Genomic DNA, 14,928 nt, shown 5'->3' with positions numbered 1-14,928 from the left:
TTTGTATTTTTAAGTTCTCAAAATCATGGAAAACAATATATAAGTTTACGTAATAACAAATGGTAGTTAACTAGCTATCCTCACGAAAATAAATTATCCAGATTTCAAACATTTATGGAGCATACTAATAAAACCATTCACACATTTTATGTCATCCTTGAGGACTTTACTTGGAAATTTTGGATAAGAATATCACCGATTTATTCTAATTTTTATTAAATTTACCTTGGTAAATGTGGTTTGTACATAATATCATTCTGTTAGTTATCTTAAATTCACTAGCACTTTTCCCTCATTGTCATCACTGAACTAGTCAAAGCTACTAACTTCATAAATTTAGCCAGTACATATTCCCAACAGGATCTAAAGAACTCAAAGTAACAACTTTTATTGTGTGCTTTACAAAAAATGAATATATATATATATTCAGTACAGTTGAATTTTATCTTAAATCTCTGAAATAAAGTAATAACTGCTATTCTAGAGTAATATCTTAACATAGAAGGAGGCAAATCAATTCACAGAAAGAAAAGTTAACTATAAATGTACATTATAGTTGTAATTCCAATTACAAACTGGTTATAATTGGAAACCTGAAACTATCCATTTTAACTTCTTTAAATTGAAAGTACCATTTTAAATGTCTGACATAAATAAAACAGTATCTAATTAGTGAAGTTTTTTACTGCAAAAGTTAAACTGATATGCAATCAAATAGTGTCATTCAATATCAGATAAGTATTAAAAATATAATTTTTCAGTCATATAGTTTTATTGTTATAACTAAGACTATTGAGCTAGTATATAAGGTAAAATAAAAATATATGCTGAACTCTGTAAATTATGGCCACATAATAACACAATCTAATCAAAATCTACCATTTCTGGCATTTCCATTATCCACCAAGGACATAAAGGGATATATAAGCATCTCTAAAGACATACTGCCACCTAAAGGTCAACTGAAATTATTTTTTCCTATTTATTTGCAGATAATAGCTCACCCGCAGCATTTTAAGGAACTTTATGTGTGCGTTCATAATCATCTGAGAAATTTACTGGTAACTCACTTAAAGAATGAAAAGAACAGAGAAAATAATGCATTCAAACAAAATCATCAGTCCAAAAACAGCTCTCACGGAATATCAGTTTCTTGCAGGGTTTAACAGAATATCAATATGAAACGTTCTGCAATAGATGAAGATTGTTTTATAAAGTGCATGCACAATAATATATTACAATGTACAATGCAAATGGGTTGTTTGCATATTACCACATATGCAAAAAACATAATCCACCTGCAATAAAAAATAGTCAAACAGGTAGTTGGTTTAATAGGAAACCTAGGTAATAGTGTTATTTTGATCCACAACACATTCCTCCTGCATCTCCTACTATGCTATCTCATGGTGTGTGTGCGCACGTGCGTGTGTAAAAAATGAGTAAATAACTCATTTTTACACACATTTATCATTTGAATGCCATTCTAGCTGCATAACTAAAACAAGTACCTTTATAGGTCAGTAGCCACACAAGAAAATGCTGGAGGCAGATGATTGCTTAAGTATCAATGACAAAGGCATCATTTCGTATGGAATGAGAGAAGGCATTGATGTTACCACACATGAAAGGAAAATCCCAAGGGGTCACAGTGGAAATATGGAGCTTAAGAGAAATAAATTGTATATGTAGGGGAAATTCCACATAGTGAAAGTTGAAATGAATTGTTACACACCATCATCTAAAGCATCAGCGAATTGAAACAAACTAAAATTGGACACAAGATCATTCTATTTGATATTCTGCACATGAAAAATAAAGAAGGAATGGTGCTGCTTTCATAAATGGAAAGATATAGCAAAAATAGTATTTGAATAAAATGTGAAATTTACTATCAGTTAGACTTCAAAGACAATCATTTTACATTACAATCATCCACTTTACGCTCCAACTACTGCTCCAGAAGAGGAAGCTGACAAGTTTTATCGAAAGGTTGAATCTGAAACTAACAAAACGCCTGAGCAAAATATGCTATTTATGATGGAACCCTGTAATGCCGAGGTTGGAAATAATGAAGAAAAAGTAGCATGAGCTAGGAAGCATAAATGATTTCTTTATTTCTAACACATTCTTCAAATAATCAAAACAATGGGTTTTATCAGACAGAGAGAAATCAAATTGGCCTGTAGGTCTGAGTTCTGAGCTTGGCAATTTGGTTGCAAATGTTTCGTTACCATTTGAGGAGACATCAGTGTGCTTTGAATTGTGCTCATCTGTTGGAGCACTGGTCTTTAAGTATCTTTTTATGTGATGCAAATCAGTGTGGAGGTTGTTTGTTCCCCTACTTCTGAGTCATGGTCTGACTTCGTACTGTTTGGTTTGCTGGCTGTTGTTACTGAGACATGGTCTTTGGTTTTAAGTACCGTCTGTGTGATTTAAATTAGTATTGCTTGTTCGGATACTGCTGAGTCATGGTCTGGTTTCAGTCTGTTTGAATGACTGGTTGTTGTTACTGAGAAGTGGTCCAATTTCTTGTGAGGTGATGGGTTGTGATTTGTTGTTGTTTTGTTGTTGCATAGTGGGGTGCCTTTGCCAAGCTTGGAGCTCAGACCAACAGTCAACTACCAACCTGAGCTACTTATATTCAAATACATTTCAGAAATCAAATCGATTATATTATTAGCATAAGGAAGAGGAAGAGCTCAATAACAACAAAGACATGGCTAGGAGGCTACTTCTAGGACAGGTTGCAAATTTCACATGTGAGTTCAAAGCTAAAGTAGAAATACAAAGACTATCAAATTCCACAAAAAAACCTTGAGCGTATAACCATCATTTACAAGGAGAATTGCTTTAAAATCAAGAACATTGCTGATTAGGGTCTAGAAACTATGCAGAAATAAAATCAAAGTTGTCAAAGATGTATGTGAAAAAACACTCCATTGACCAAGAAACCAAAGAAAGCAAACTAGATGTCAGAAAAAAATGACGCAAGTTACCAAACCAGAAGAGAAGCCATTTTTTAAAAAAAAAAAACGGGAAAGCTCTCTAAAAGAAACTTAACAAAGATTTCAGAGCTGTCAGAAAAGACAGTAAGCAGTAAACAAGAGACATTAACATCCAATACATAGATAGTCCTTGATTTAATACCACAACTGAGCCCAGAATTTCTGTTCTTAAGTGAGACATTTGTTAAGTGAATTTTGCCCCATTTTATGAACTTTCTTGCCACAATTGTTAAGTGAATCACTACAGTTGATAAGTCGAAACCATCCTGGAGAAAGCAAAAGAATCCCACAAAGAAATTAATACATGTCAAGGTAAGGAATGTCCTTGGGAAAATGAGAATCCTCTCATTGTCCTCATGTTAAACCTAGACAAAGGAGAAGAATCCATAGTATGGATTCATTTCTGTTTCCTAGACCATACTACATTTTCCTCATTATTTCCATTACAGGATTCTACCATAAGGAATGTTCTTAAAACGGGAATCCTAGAATACTCTATTGTCCCCATTGTTAGCCTTATCATTGTAAGCTTATCAAGGCATTTCGTACTAAATATCCTGATAAACCCTAAAAAATAGCATGATGGTGTTACATGTATATTTTCTATTACCTTCTATTTTTATCTTTTTTAGGACTAACGTCTTTTTTGCAGGAGGGCTGAATGTCAGCCTTCAAGATTTTCTCCCTTTGCTTTTGCATCTTTTGGCTGTCATAAGTAACGGGGGGAGGAAGGGGGAATGGTTATGGGAAGTGAGCTGGAGGTGTTACAAACCAGAACTGTATAAGCTGGAGGAGGGATAGATTCTTGCTTAGGCTTCTATCCTATGCTATGCACAGCTGCAACTCTTTATCAAAATATGTCAAGGTCAACGGACAGAGGCCTCATCACCACCTGGAGATGCCCACATGATGATATACACAACTTTTAATTGGATGATCCAATTGAACTATTGGGAGTGGGAACGTTGCCATTACTTTGTATATGTGATTTACATGCCCATTTTCTCAGATTCAGAATTCTTTTGTTGCTACCACTTGATTTCCAGTAAAAAGATATCTTTTCTCTGATTAATGGAGTCTAAGTATTTCTTTCTTGGATTTTGAATGGAGCACCAGCTGACACCCATGTTAAACTATACACAGACAAACACCCACAATTCAGAGAGAATGCGATGTTGTCAAAGGACTATGTCAAGACTATACTTTCTCCTTATCTGTTCAGTGTGCTTAATATATATCAAGAGAGGATGGATTAGAAGACAAATAAGCACTGGGAGCCTTTCAGAGTTGGTTAGAAAATGGTTGACCTAATAAATGTTTTAAATAAATAAACAAGGCTTTGGAATTGGGGGAAGAAACATTATTAACTTGTGGTATGCTGATCAACTATACTGTTTGATAGCTGAAAATGCTAATGATATGCAAACTCTAATAAGTGTCAAGGAGCATTTATTATTAAGTTTGTGTATACATAGGCTAAGAGTAAATATAAAGGTGGAATACAAACGGAAGAGCAGAGCAAATGATATTGCTACAGCAATTAACCTTAGAATTGTCAATGGATATATTGAGAGTTAGACCTTTTAGGATTATGAATATAAAAGAATTAGTAGTCAAGAAATAAAGTGCAGAAAGCTCTTAGCAGTGAAACAATTGAAAATACAGACTAAAAAAATCAATATCATGCAAGAATCAATGTAATGTAAACAATACTTTTTCCCATTACAGTGAGTTGGGCAGCCATATGCAGCATTTAAATAAACTTTTTAATATTTTCATATTAGTATTATTGTTATCGCTACTCTTGGGAGACAGAGAATTAAAATCCAACTTCACAGAAACCTTCTACTTTCTACTAATCTTTTTATTATTATTATTAACATAGACTACTCGGCATTCCTGCAAAGCTAAATTGCACAATGACTCAGCTGATCTTGCAGAAGTAGAATTTTTTTAAAGGTTCAAAACAACTGCATATAATATTGCCATTGCAGGATACTTTCCATGAAACTAGACGTGTTTTCAGACCATGATACCTTGACAATATTCAGCCGAAATGCCTAAGTTTCTTCATGAAATGTGTTCACTAAGCATTGCATTTTAATTGCCCTTGCTTTTCTATGCTACAAGCATAGCATGAAAATGAACAAGTAAATGCCATATGAAAGCAGCATGCAACAGCAACTACTCCAATATGAAAAACGATCAACTCCAGAAAGCCTCACAAGGTGATTAAAAAAAACATTGAGTCATCTGTAATATGTAAAACAATAATCAAACTTAGGATAGCATTACAATTCTTTGTCAACATAGTAGGAAACACAGAACCAGAAAGGCAATTTCCTTGAATCAGAAGCAGAAAAGATAACATAGCTAAATTTAGGCAATGGGTTACTTTAGATGTAATAATCCAAGGTACATTGTCATGAGAATAAGCCTCATGACTCAGGCACTTGGTCTTGCCTTTGCTAGAGACGAGTTAAGATTTCTAGGTTTATTTTTCAATAAAGCGTAACTTCTTTGTTATGGCTTGATATTATTTCAATTTTGATTAGTTATGTGAGGAGCCAGAGATACATGAAGGTATCAGTTCCTAAGAAACATAAAGACATGAGCCTAAAAATTTCAAAAGATGTGACTTTTGACCTGGTAGCACTTTGTTAAAGTGGGAACCTTATAGGCGCTTAAAAGTCTAGCTGGTGTCTTTATGGAGGTGAAAAATGATTATATTTTAAAATGGCAGCTTTAACAACATTATCTCAGAAATCCCCAAGGGCAGAAAAATTAGAGCTGAAAGCTTCAGGGATCCCATGGACTGCCCACTCAAATTATATCATGTTGATTATTACTTATTAGCATAAGCATAATTTCAGTGCAAGAGAACAAACTACCAGGAACAAAATTTATATACAATAGCTACACTTTTTGTACTTGTCAAACTAATGAGTTTCTGACTGAATCTTCTATTAGAAAATATGGATATTTATATTATACATACAAATCTGGTTCATATTGGACAATTTTCAAGTTTAATTTTTCAATTAAATTAAAATTCTTGTTATAGAAAACAATTCTCACAAAAAATATAACTGGTTAGGTAAAGGTTCCCTTCACACATACGTACTAGTTGTTTCCACCTCTAGGGGGCAGTGTTCATCTCCGTTACAAAGCTGAAAAGCCAGCCCTGTCCGAAGACATCTCCAGGGTCATGAGGCCGGCATGACTAAACGCTGAAGGTGCATGGAACGCTATTACCTTTCCACCAAAATGTTCCCTATTTTTCTACTTGCATTTTTACATGCTTTCGAACTGTTAGGTTGGCAGAAGATGGGACAAATAACGAGAACTCACTCCATTATACAGTGCTAGGGATTCGAACTGCGAACTGCCAACCTTTCTGATCGACAAACACAGCATCTTAGTCACTGAGCCACCACGTCCCTTTTATAACTGGTTAAGTGGAAGGCAATTAAAATGGCAATAATCTATCTATCTATCCATTCATCCATCCATTATTCATCCCTTCATCTATTTATCAAATTGATACAGCCACCCATTTCACCAAACATGACTCTGTGCAACTAACAAGAATAAATAAGAATAAATAAAAACACAAAATGTGTCTGAGGAGCTATCTAACCCTGATGGGATTAGCCCAATTCCCTCATTTTGTTGCAGCAAAAAAGGCCTACTTTGGATACCAATTGCCAAAGAACAGCCTTTTCGGTCATGTGGGACTTCACCAACTTTTCTAATGTAGATGAATCTGAAAACACGGCTCTGCCACCTGCCTGGGGTCCCCAACAGTGGCCAGCTACATTGGGGATGGGGGATGGAATAGAGAAGACACCCATCTGCAGATTGCCTATCATCTTAGTTTTTAACTTTTCTGCAGGATCTAATCTGGATCAGTCATTGGAATGACAGGTTTAGTCTTCCAAGCTTTCAGACATGTGATGGAGCCCTTTCTCAGGTAATTTCTCTCTACCAGAATATATGCTTTGGACTATGTGTAGTATTTATGTGGTGCATAGTTGCATGTGGCTTTTTAGTTGATTGGGGTGTTGAATACAGTTGGTCAGCCAGTTATAAATCCATCCAGTGGTGATGCTATCTAACCCACATTTTTCTATTTTATCAAGTAGTAGGTTGTGGTCTACTTCATCAAATACTTACTGAAGTCCAAATAAATTATATCCAAGGCATTTCTCTAGTCCACTAATTTGTCACTCGGTCAAAGAATACGATAAGATTTGTCTGGCATGATCTGTTTTTGACAAACCAAGTTGGCTTCTGGTTATGACTTTGTTGGCTACTAGGTGTTTGCAGATTCATTGCTTGGTTATCTTTTCCAGAATCTTCCCAGGTATTCATGCCAGGCTGATAGACCTGTAGTTTCCAGGTTTCATTTTTTCCCCTTTTTTGAAAATGGGATCTATATTAGCCCTTTTCCAGTCCTCTTGATAGTTCCTGGTGCTTCAAGATCTTCAAAACATATGCTTCAGTGGTTCTGAGATAATGTCTGTCAGTTCCTTCAGGACCTTGGGATGTAATCCATCTGGTCCTGATGATTTGAACTTCTCTAGAGTGGTTAGATATTTTCTTACCATTTTCTTGCTTATTTTGACTTATATTCCTAATCTGTCTTTTATGATACAGTTTTTGGTAGATTGGACTCCTTTTTTTAAAGGAGTTAAGCAGTTCTGCTTTCTCTTGGTTTTTCATCATTTCTTGCCATTTTCTCCCATTTATGGACCAATCATTTCCTTGATTTTTTGTTGTTTGGTGGTGAAAGAAAGGGGTGTTGTTGTTCTTGTTGTTTTACTTTTGTCACAAGTCTTAGTTCATTTTGAGCTTTAGCTTTTCTGACTTCATCATGTTGTTTCCTTGTGTTGCCAAGTCTTCAGCTCCTAAGTACCTGATAAATCAGCACTGCTGTGATTGACAAAGGGCCTGTTTTCCAGGCTTGGCTTCAATCATTTCCTTGGCTATCTTTGTTCCTGCTTGGCCAACTATCTAAGTAGCTGTGAAATTGAATGTATGTCCTTCTTTATTGCAATGTGAGGCTACCAATGAATTCGGGTCTTCTTATCTGACCACTTGCTTGAGTTTTTGCAATCTGATGGTTAGTTTCTTCCACATCTATCCTAGTCACAAGGGCAATCCATGCAGAGGATCCATTAAGATTACATTAGAATGCAGTAAATTACATCAGAACACAGAAGCTGTGTTCTACTACTTCCAAAATGTTTTTTTATGTATGGCAGTGTATGCCATATAGTTGGGCTTGTACCTTCTTTCTTTTTCTCCCTTTTGTGTGGCACAGGCATCTTGTAATAAATGCTTGTGCATACCCATTCTGCCTGAATTGTTGACATGGGTGCCTGCTCCTTAGTTGTTAGCTTGCTGGGTACTACAATGGGTTCTCGCCCTGCCATATAGTGTTCTGGCGCAACTCTTTTTATGTGACAGTGGATGGTTACTGCTGAAACTAAGGGTGGAGTGTTGGTGCCTTATGACAAACCATGTTTTCTAGATTTCCATCTCCCTGCCTGTTGACAAGCACATCTAAAAATGGTAATTGTCTAGTCGTTTCTTCCTCCATCGTGAATTGTATATCTGTATTCCATAGGGTATGAAAGTCTTTCAGTGCATTTCTTTTGATGATGACAAATGTTGTCATCCACGTAGCAACACCAAAATGTAAGTGTGTAGATTTGTTTTGCAAGAACACAAGCAAGTGGTCAGACAAGGAGACCTGAACTCATTGGTAGCCTCACATTGTAACGAACAAGGACACACATTCAATTTTGAAGCTACCAAGATTATTGGCCAAGCAAGTACAGTACAAAGTTATTCAGAGAAATGATTGAAGACTGGGAAACTGGCCCCTTCTCAGTCAGCAGTAATGCTGATTTACCACCAGTTTATCAGGTATTAGGAGCTGAAGGCTTAGCAGCACAAGGAAACAACAGCCAATAACTTAATAGCCAGATATCAACACCCCAATTAACTAAAAAGCCACATACAACCAGCCACCATATAAATACTATTCATAGACCAGCCCAAACAACACATTCTGGAAAAAAGAAGTTCTCTGAAGGTAGGTTCTAGCACAAGTCTGAAAACTCGGAAGATTAAACCTCTGGTCCTAGTGACTGACCCAGACTGGTCCCTTCAACATTATCCTGGGACATGTAGGTTCCTTCATTCATTTAACTTTTCTATTTAACTGCCCCAATTTTAATTGTCCTGTATTACCTTTTTTTTCTACTTTTGATTATATTGTAAACCATTTTACTTTTGATTATATTATAAGCCATTGTATGCTGGGTCACTATATCAGTGAGATGAGAAGCATAAAATATTTAATAAATACAGTATAAAAAACCTTATTAATGAATATCATTAAAGCAGAAATACAATTCACAGGACAGGGAGGAAAAACAATGGAGTGTTTCAACAATGGACCTCGCTCCCTGGAAGCCCCAGGCCTGACAACGTCACCAAGACTTGAGGCCATTTGGAATACCAAAGGATGTAGCTAGTCTAATTTCAGAGGGAAGAAAGTTCTATAACAGTGCTGCACCAGAGAAGGCATGTCTCCTGGTACTCTTCAAATGAAGGTCCCTCACCAATGGCATCTGAAATATGTCTACTCTACCACATCTAGTGGAACAGAACAGACTAATATTAACTCAAGTGATATATTTCTTCCATAGTGTATGAATATAGCTAAAAGCTTTGAATTTAAATATTAAAACAAGTATTTTTTTACTCTTCTGAATTTATGAAGCTTGAATATAATGCCTTAAATGTTTAGAATGCAACTGCATGTCTAGTTACTATGATAATCATATCCTTCTTGGAATTTATTGATTTAAAAGATTTATTGGAAGAAGACTGATATGTAATATGAGAAGGTGGAGATAATAATTGTTATGTAAGTGCTGCAATGAAGACTGGAAATAGCTTCTTTAGATATCTTCTTTCTTTTTGTTATTCTTAACTTTTTCTTTCTTCCTTATATAATCTTTCTTTTTCTACTTTTTCTGTATTTTTAAAATATTGTATTTTTTATAGTTCTTAACCTTAGTCATTGCCCATCTCCTTACAAACCCTTTGAAATATTACTCTTAAACATGTATTTTTAGTAGTTCTACTTTGTTGTTTCTGTTTTGATGAGGGGTAGACAAATAAACAAAAATTATGCCACGTTTTTGTTGGCTCCTTTCCACATTACATTCAATGAGACAGAACATAAGTACAAAAATTTGCTTTATAGTTATATTATCTGTTTTCAGATATATTATCTGGTATTATGCCAGCAAACTGACTGGCAGCAGCTCTTCAAAACGTCCTGGGAATGCAGAAAATAGGATTATTTGTAAACATAGTATGAATTCTATAATCAAAATAAAGTCTGAAAGTTTGTTCCTTCTTCCACTAAGAATTGAACTGGTGAATATGACTTTAACAAGCTCACTAAGCTCACTAATGGAACTAAGTCTACATTTCCATATTTACAGTGATAATTAATTTTTAGAAATAAAACAGAATATGGCAATCTCTCTAACATGGCAAGTTCAAAGCTAACTAAGCCACCAAATTCTCTAGAGCATGTACGATGTACTTTATATTAGTTTACTATGATAAACACTCAGAAGTAAATACAATTTAGAATTTACAGTAGAATCCCAGGATCAATTTTTTTTCTCCCTTTTACATATATTTTATTTAACTTGTTCATTAACTCACAGCAAAGTGCATTTTCCTCGTCAACCTTAATTTCTCATGAAAACATATTCAATTTTATATGTACATTGTAAGAAAGAGGTAACTCAATGCTTTTTTTCCATAGCAATGCTATTTAGGGGTCTATTTACAAAATTTCACATTGGAATATGAAATCAATTACAGATTTTCAGTACATCTTATATTTACAGTTGTGTTAACAGGTCAATCACATGAGAAGAGAACTAGGCTAGGGTTTTCTGAAAAGAATTATAGCAAAACTAGAAGAGTAAAACCTTAATTTATGGAACAACAATTTTATAATGATTCGAATTTCAGCAATTGTGCTGCTTTATAAACAAACTTTGCTTTTAATTTGGGGGAGGCCCTCCATTTAATATGTTGTCCTCTGCATCCAGATTATTGAATAACAGCCCATAAACTAAGGTTTCACTACAGAATGAAATTTAAGAAGGATCAAATTACTGTAAAAGGAACCATCTGGACAGATCAAAAGGACAACTGATTCTCAAAATGTACTAGGATTTACAAGAGATATCAGTGTTGGTCTCTTTTTATAAGTTGTAATAAATTAGTTTTAATTTGAGAACTAATAGAAATATAACACTTGTTTTGTTCATCTAGAAAAAACACCTAAAAAGAGCTACAAAATATTTGGGAAGTTCAAAAGCTAATCCAGTGGCAATATTTAACCTACTTGGACCTAGAATTTAATATTCAACATTAATAAATGTCTCAATTTTAAATATAATGACCAACACAATATCTTGCTATCCTAAAAAAAGTTCTAAATAACTGAATATGGTTATAAGCTTACTTCACTACACTGCAATATGGAAATGTGTGTATGAGGGGGAGAAATCAGAGTATAGCAAACTATTGGGGCATTTTTCAAAAGGGAAATATTTCACAAATTCTTTTACTGGTGGGATAGTTTCCTGCAAGAAATTATTGCTGATACAATCCACTGATATTTTCAGGATCTTCTAGACAAAGAACCTATTGAGAATCAACCTAATGTAACATAAATCCTTGTACAGGCTGGGGCGAGAGCAGCGAAAGAATGTATGGACAATTTCAATTTCAGGTTATAGCAGAAAATACTTACTAATTTGTTTTCCTGCATGTATATTCTCCGTAACTTCAGGCATCCTTTAGCTATAATGGTCATTCCTTCATCTGAGATCTTGTAACACTGCCCAAAGTGAATGTCTTTCAATTCTCTGCATTCTGAGCCCAACTATAAATGAAGTTAAAATCTGCATTAACAACATACTTGAAACCATTTGTATTCTACTTATTACCACAGAACTACCAAAACAATTTACAAGGATAGGGGAAAACATCCAGCAAGGAAAAGAATTCCATTGAAAAGATAACAGGCAGTAAGCAGCCTGTATGTTTTTGCCTATAAGCATATGCACATTAAATGGTTAGATAATGAGATTTTAACAATGTTTAAGCAGCATATTGGTCTCAGAGCATTATCTTCTATTGCAGTATTTACTGCAGTGCTTCAGCAGTTCACAGTAGCTATGTACCTCTCATTTTCTACAATCATAAAAGAAACAGGCTTATTAGATTAACTATACATTTAATATGATCTTTAGAAATTGTCAATGTTACTCCCAAGAATGTCGTCTGAGGCAAAACTTAATTCCTAATAATAAGTTCTTCATACAACATTTAAAAAATTTAATAAAGCCATCAGTTCTACCAACTTACTGGTAATCAGCACAATATAGTATACAGTACATAAAACAATAAATATAATACTAATGTATATAGATATTTCATCTTCCATTAAGAATTCACAGTGCTAAAGTTTTGTATTAACCTCTCTAGAAGGTAAATAGTAATGTTTCTTACTAAGTGAATAATAATGTTTTTTTAAAACTGGAACTGGCAATATTATCGTGATATAAATAAATTAATACTGTCTTTTCTTCAGATAAAATATAACTCCATTAAAAACTAACAATATATTATTGTCCATAGCAGTAAGCTTCTTAACCTGTACAATTTCGGTGTTTTTAGGATTTAATAGGTTACATTTTAAAAGCCTGTTTATAGATACATTCAGAACTGAATGCAGTTACCTTTCACAAGGTAGAGATATGCGTCCTTAGTGAGTTAAATAATATCATTAAGCCAATCAAGTAGTGAAATGAAAGTTGGGAATATGGAAGGCATATAAGAAGTATGATATGGGGGATTTCCAGTTTGGGTCTCTTCAGCGACAGATCAAAATCCGTGATCGTGCGCTGTTTCAATCTGTACTCGCCCCTGGAGCACCCCGATCCTTTGGATTCGGGGCTGAAGCCACCCCATAGAGGTGGTAAAGAGGGGGAAAATTGCTAGCCAAGTGGAAGGGGGCCGCATCTCTCCTCCTTGGCTGGTCTAAACTCCCTTCCCCGAAGGCGGTTGCAGCGATGGTCAGAAATGGCCACCTCAAAGAAGAACCTGACTGGATAAGATTGTGCAGGAGGAAGACAAAGAGGAAAGCAGGACAGACCGGGCTAAACAACAGAGAGCATCTTAGCAAGCTACCCTGAATCTAAAAGTACCTAGAGGGATACTTCTGAAAGAAGATCTTTAAGCGGCGAAGGAGAGAGAAAAGGAGGTTAAAACCCCTTTTTTTACTTTTATATTGACAATTACAAATGGTATGGAAAGAAATTTATATTAATCTATTTTGACACTAATAGGCAACCTTAAGCTGAAATCTAAGTGTCAAAAGGAGAATAAAGATTTTTTCTTGGTGATTTTAAAGCCCTAAAAAGGAGAAGGGTGGAGGCAAAAGGGTGGGACTTGGAATAATGGAAAAATGGAGTGCCACCTGGAAAAATAAAGAGGATTAACAGTGAAACTTTGAAAAGACTCCCAAGGATACATTGTAACTGAAATCTTATTAAAAGATACAGTAACCCATGGAAAGGAAAAGTACAGTAACCCATGGAAAGGAAAAGAAACAAGAAGGAACAGTCTGGGATCATTTGGTGATTTAAAAAAAAAAGTTTTTGGCATTGGTTTGTTCTTTCTTTTTCTGTTTTTACTTAAAGTCAATCGGGTGGTTGTTCAAAAATGTTTAAAATGCCATCACTCCTGGAGGAATTGAAGATGAGTCTTAAAAAACAGAAAGAAGATGCAGAAAGAAGAGGAAGATCCTTTGGCTTCGTATTTGAATTTTTTGAAATGGAGATCCTGAACTATGAAAAGCAAAAGGAAAAGCTTCAAGAGCAAGAAGAAGGGCGGGACAAAGAAGAAGCCATTTTCAATGATCAAATAATGCAAAGTGTGGTAATAAGGGGAAAAAGGGGGGAAGGAGTTAAAAGTTTGAGATCAAAGGGAACAGCCAAAAAGAAAAATAGTCTGAAAAAGAAGTATAACAGCAAGGAGAAGCAGAAAAGAAAACTACAGAAGGGAAAATTAGAGAGGGAAGGGTATAAAAAAAGGGATGAGAAAAAGGGGGGAAGATAGAAAGGTAAAGAACTTATGAGGGACAAAAACAGGAAATAAAGAAAAAGGGGAAACGTACTAGGATTAAAGGTATTTGCTCAGCTAGAAAACATAGAGACAATGGTTAAATTAAGTTAAAAGTGAGGATTCTGCAAAGGTACAAAAGATAGTGTTGTGACAGTAGAATACTGTAATGAGTTAGAAATAAAATAAGTAAATAATCTATGAGATAAAACTGTATTGTTATGTAATGGTATATTTATTTATAATTAATGCAATAATAAAGAAGAGAGGGAAACGTTGCAATTGTTTCTAAAGATTGATAAAATACTGAAATGTGAAAGATTTATAAGGAAATTTATACCAGTTATTAGAATGAATCTGAATAATTATTTTGCTTATTAATAGTAAATAATTTATAAGATAAAACTGTATGACTATCCAATGGTATGCTTATTAACAGTTAAGTAATAATGAAGAAGGGAGGGAAACATTTCAATTGTTCTCAAAGATTGATAGATATTGAAAAGAAACATGAAAGATTTACAAGGTTCATACCAGTACTAGAATGATTTTGAATAACTATTTTGTTTACTAATGTATATATTATATTAACAATATATATATTGTTTTTGCTATGTTTTTAGAATTTTTCTTTTCCCATTTTCAAGGGGAAATACCAAGCAGAGTCTGAATGATGAGATCT

At 34.6% G+C, this 14,928-nt stretch overlaps 1 protein-coding gene across 2 annotated transcripts in view; it reads right to left on the bottom strand.

The window, feature by feature from the left end:
- FBXL17 (F-box and leucine rich repeat protein 17) overlaps positions 1-14,928 on the bottom strand; it is a 181,822-nt gene that overhangs the window by 156,016 nt on the left and 10,878 nt on the right. For both annotated transcript variants that reach the window (XM_026719686.2, XM_087926979.1), the window contains exon 4: positions 11,872-12,003. In XM_026719686.2, the coding sequence (XP_026575471.1) occupies positions 11,872-12,003 (132 nt within the window). The remainder of the gene's footprint in view (positions 1-11,871; positions 12,004-14,928) is intronic.

This window comes from Pseudonaja textilis, chromosome 2 (genome assembly GCF_049901715.1).
Source record: "Pseudonaja textilis isolate UNSWEBS1 chromosome 2, rPseTex1.2, whole genome shotgun sequence".
Lineage (NCBI taxonomy): Eukaryota > Metazoa > Chordata > Lepidosauria > Squamata > Elapidae > Pseudonaja > Pseudonaja textilis.
This window is presented reverse-complemented; position numbering and strand designations above follow the sequence as displayed.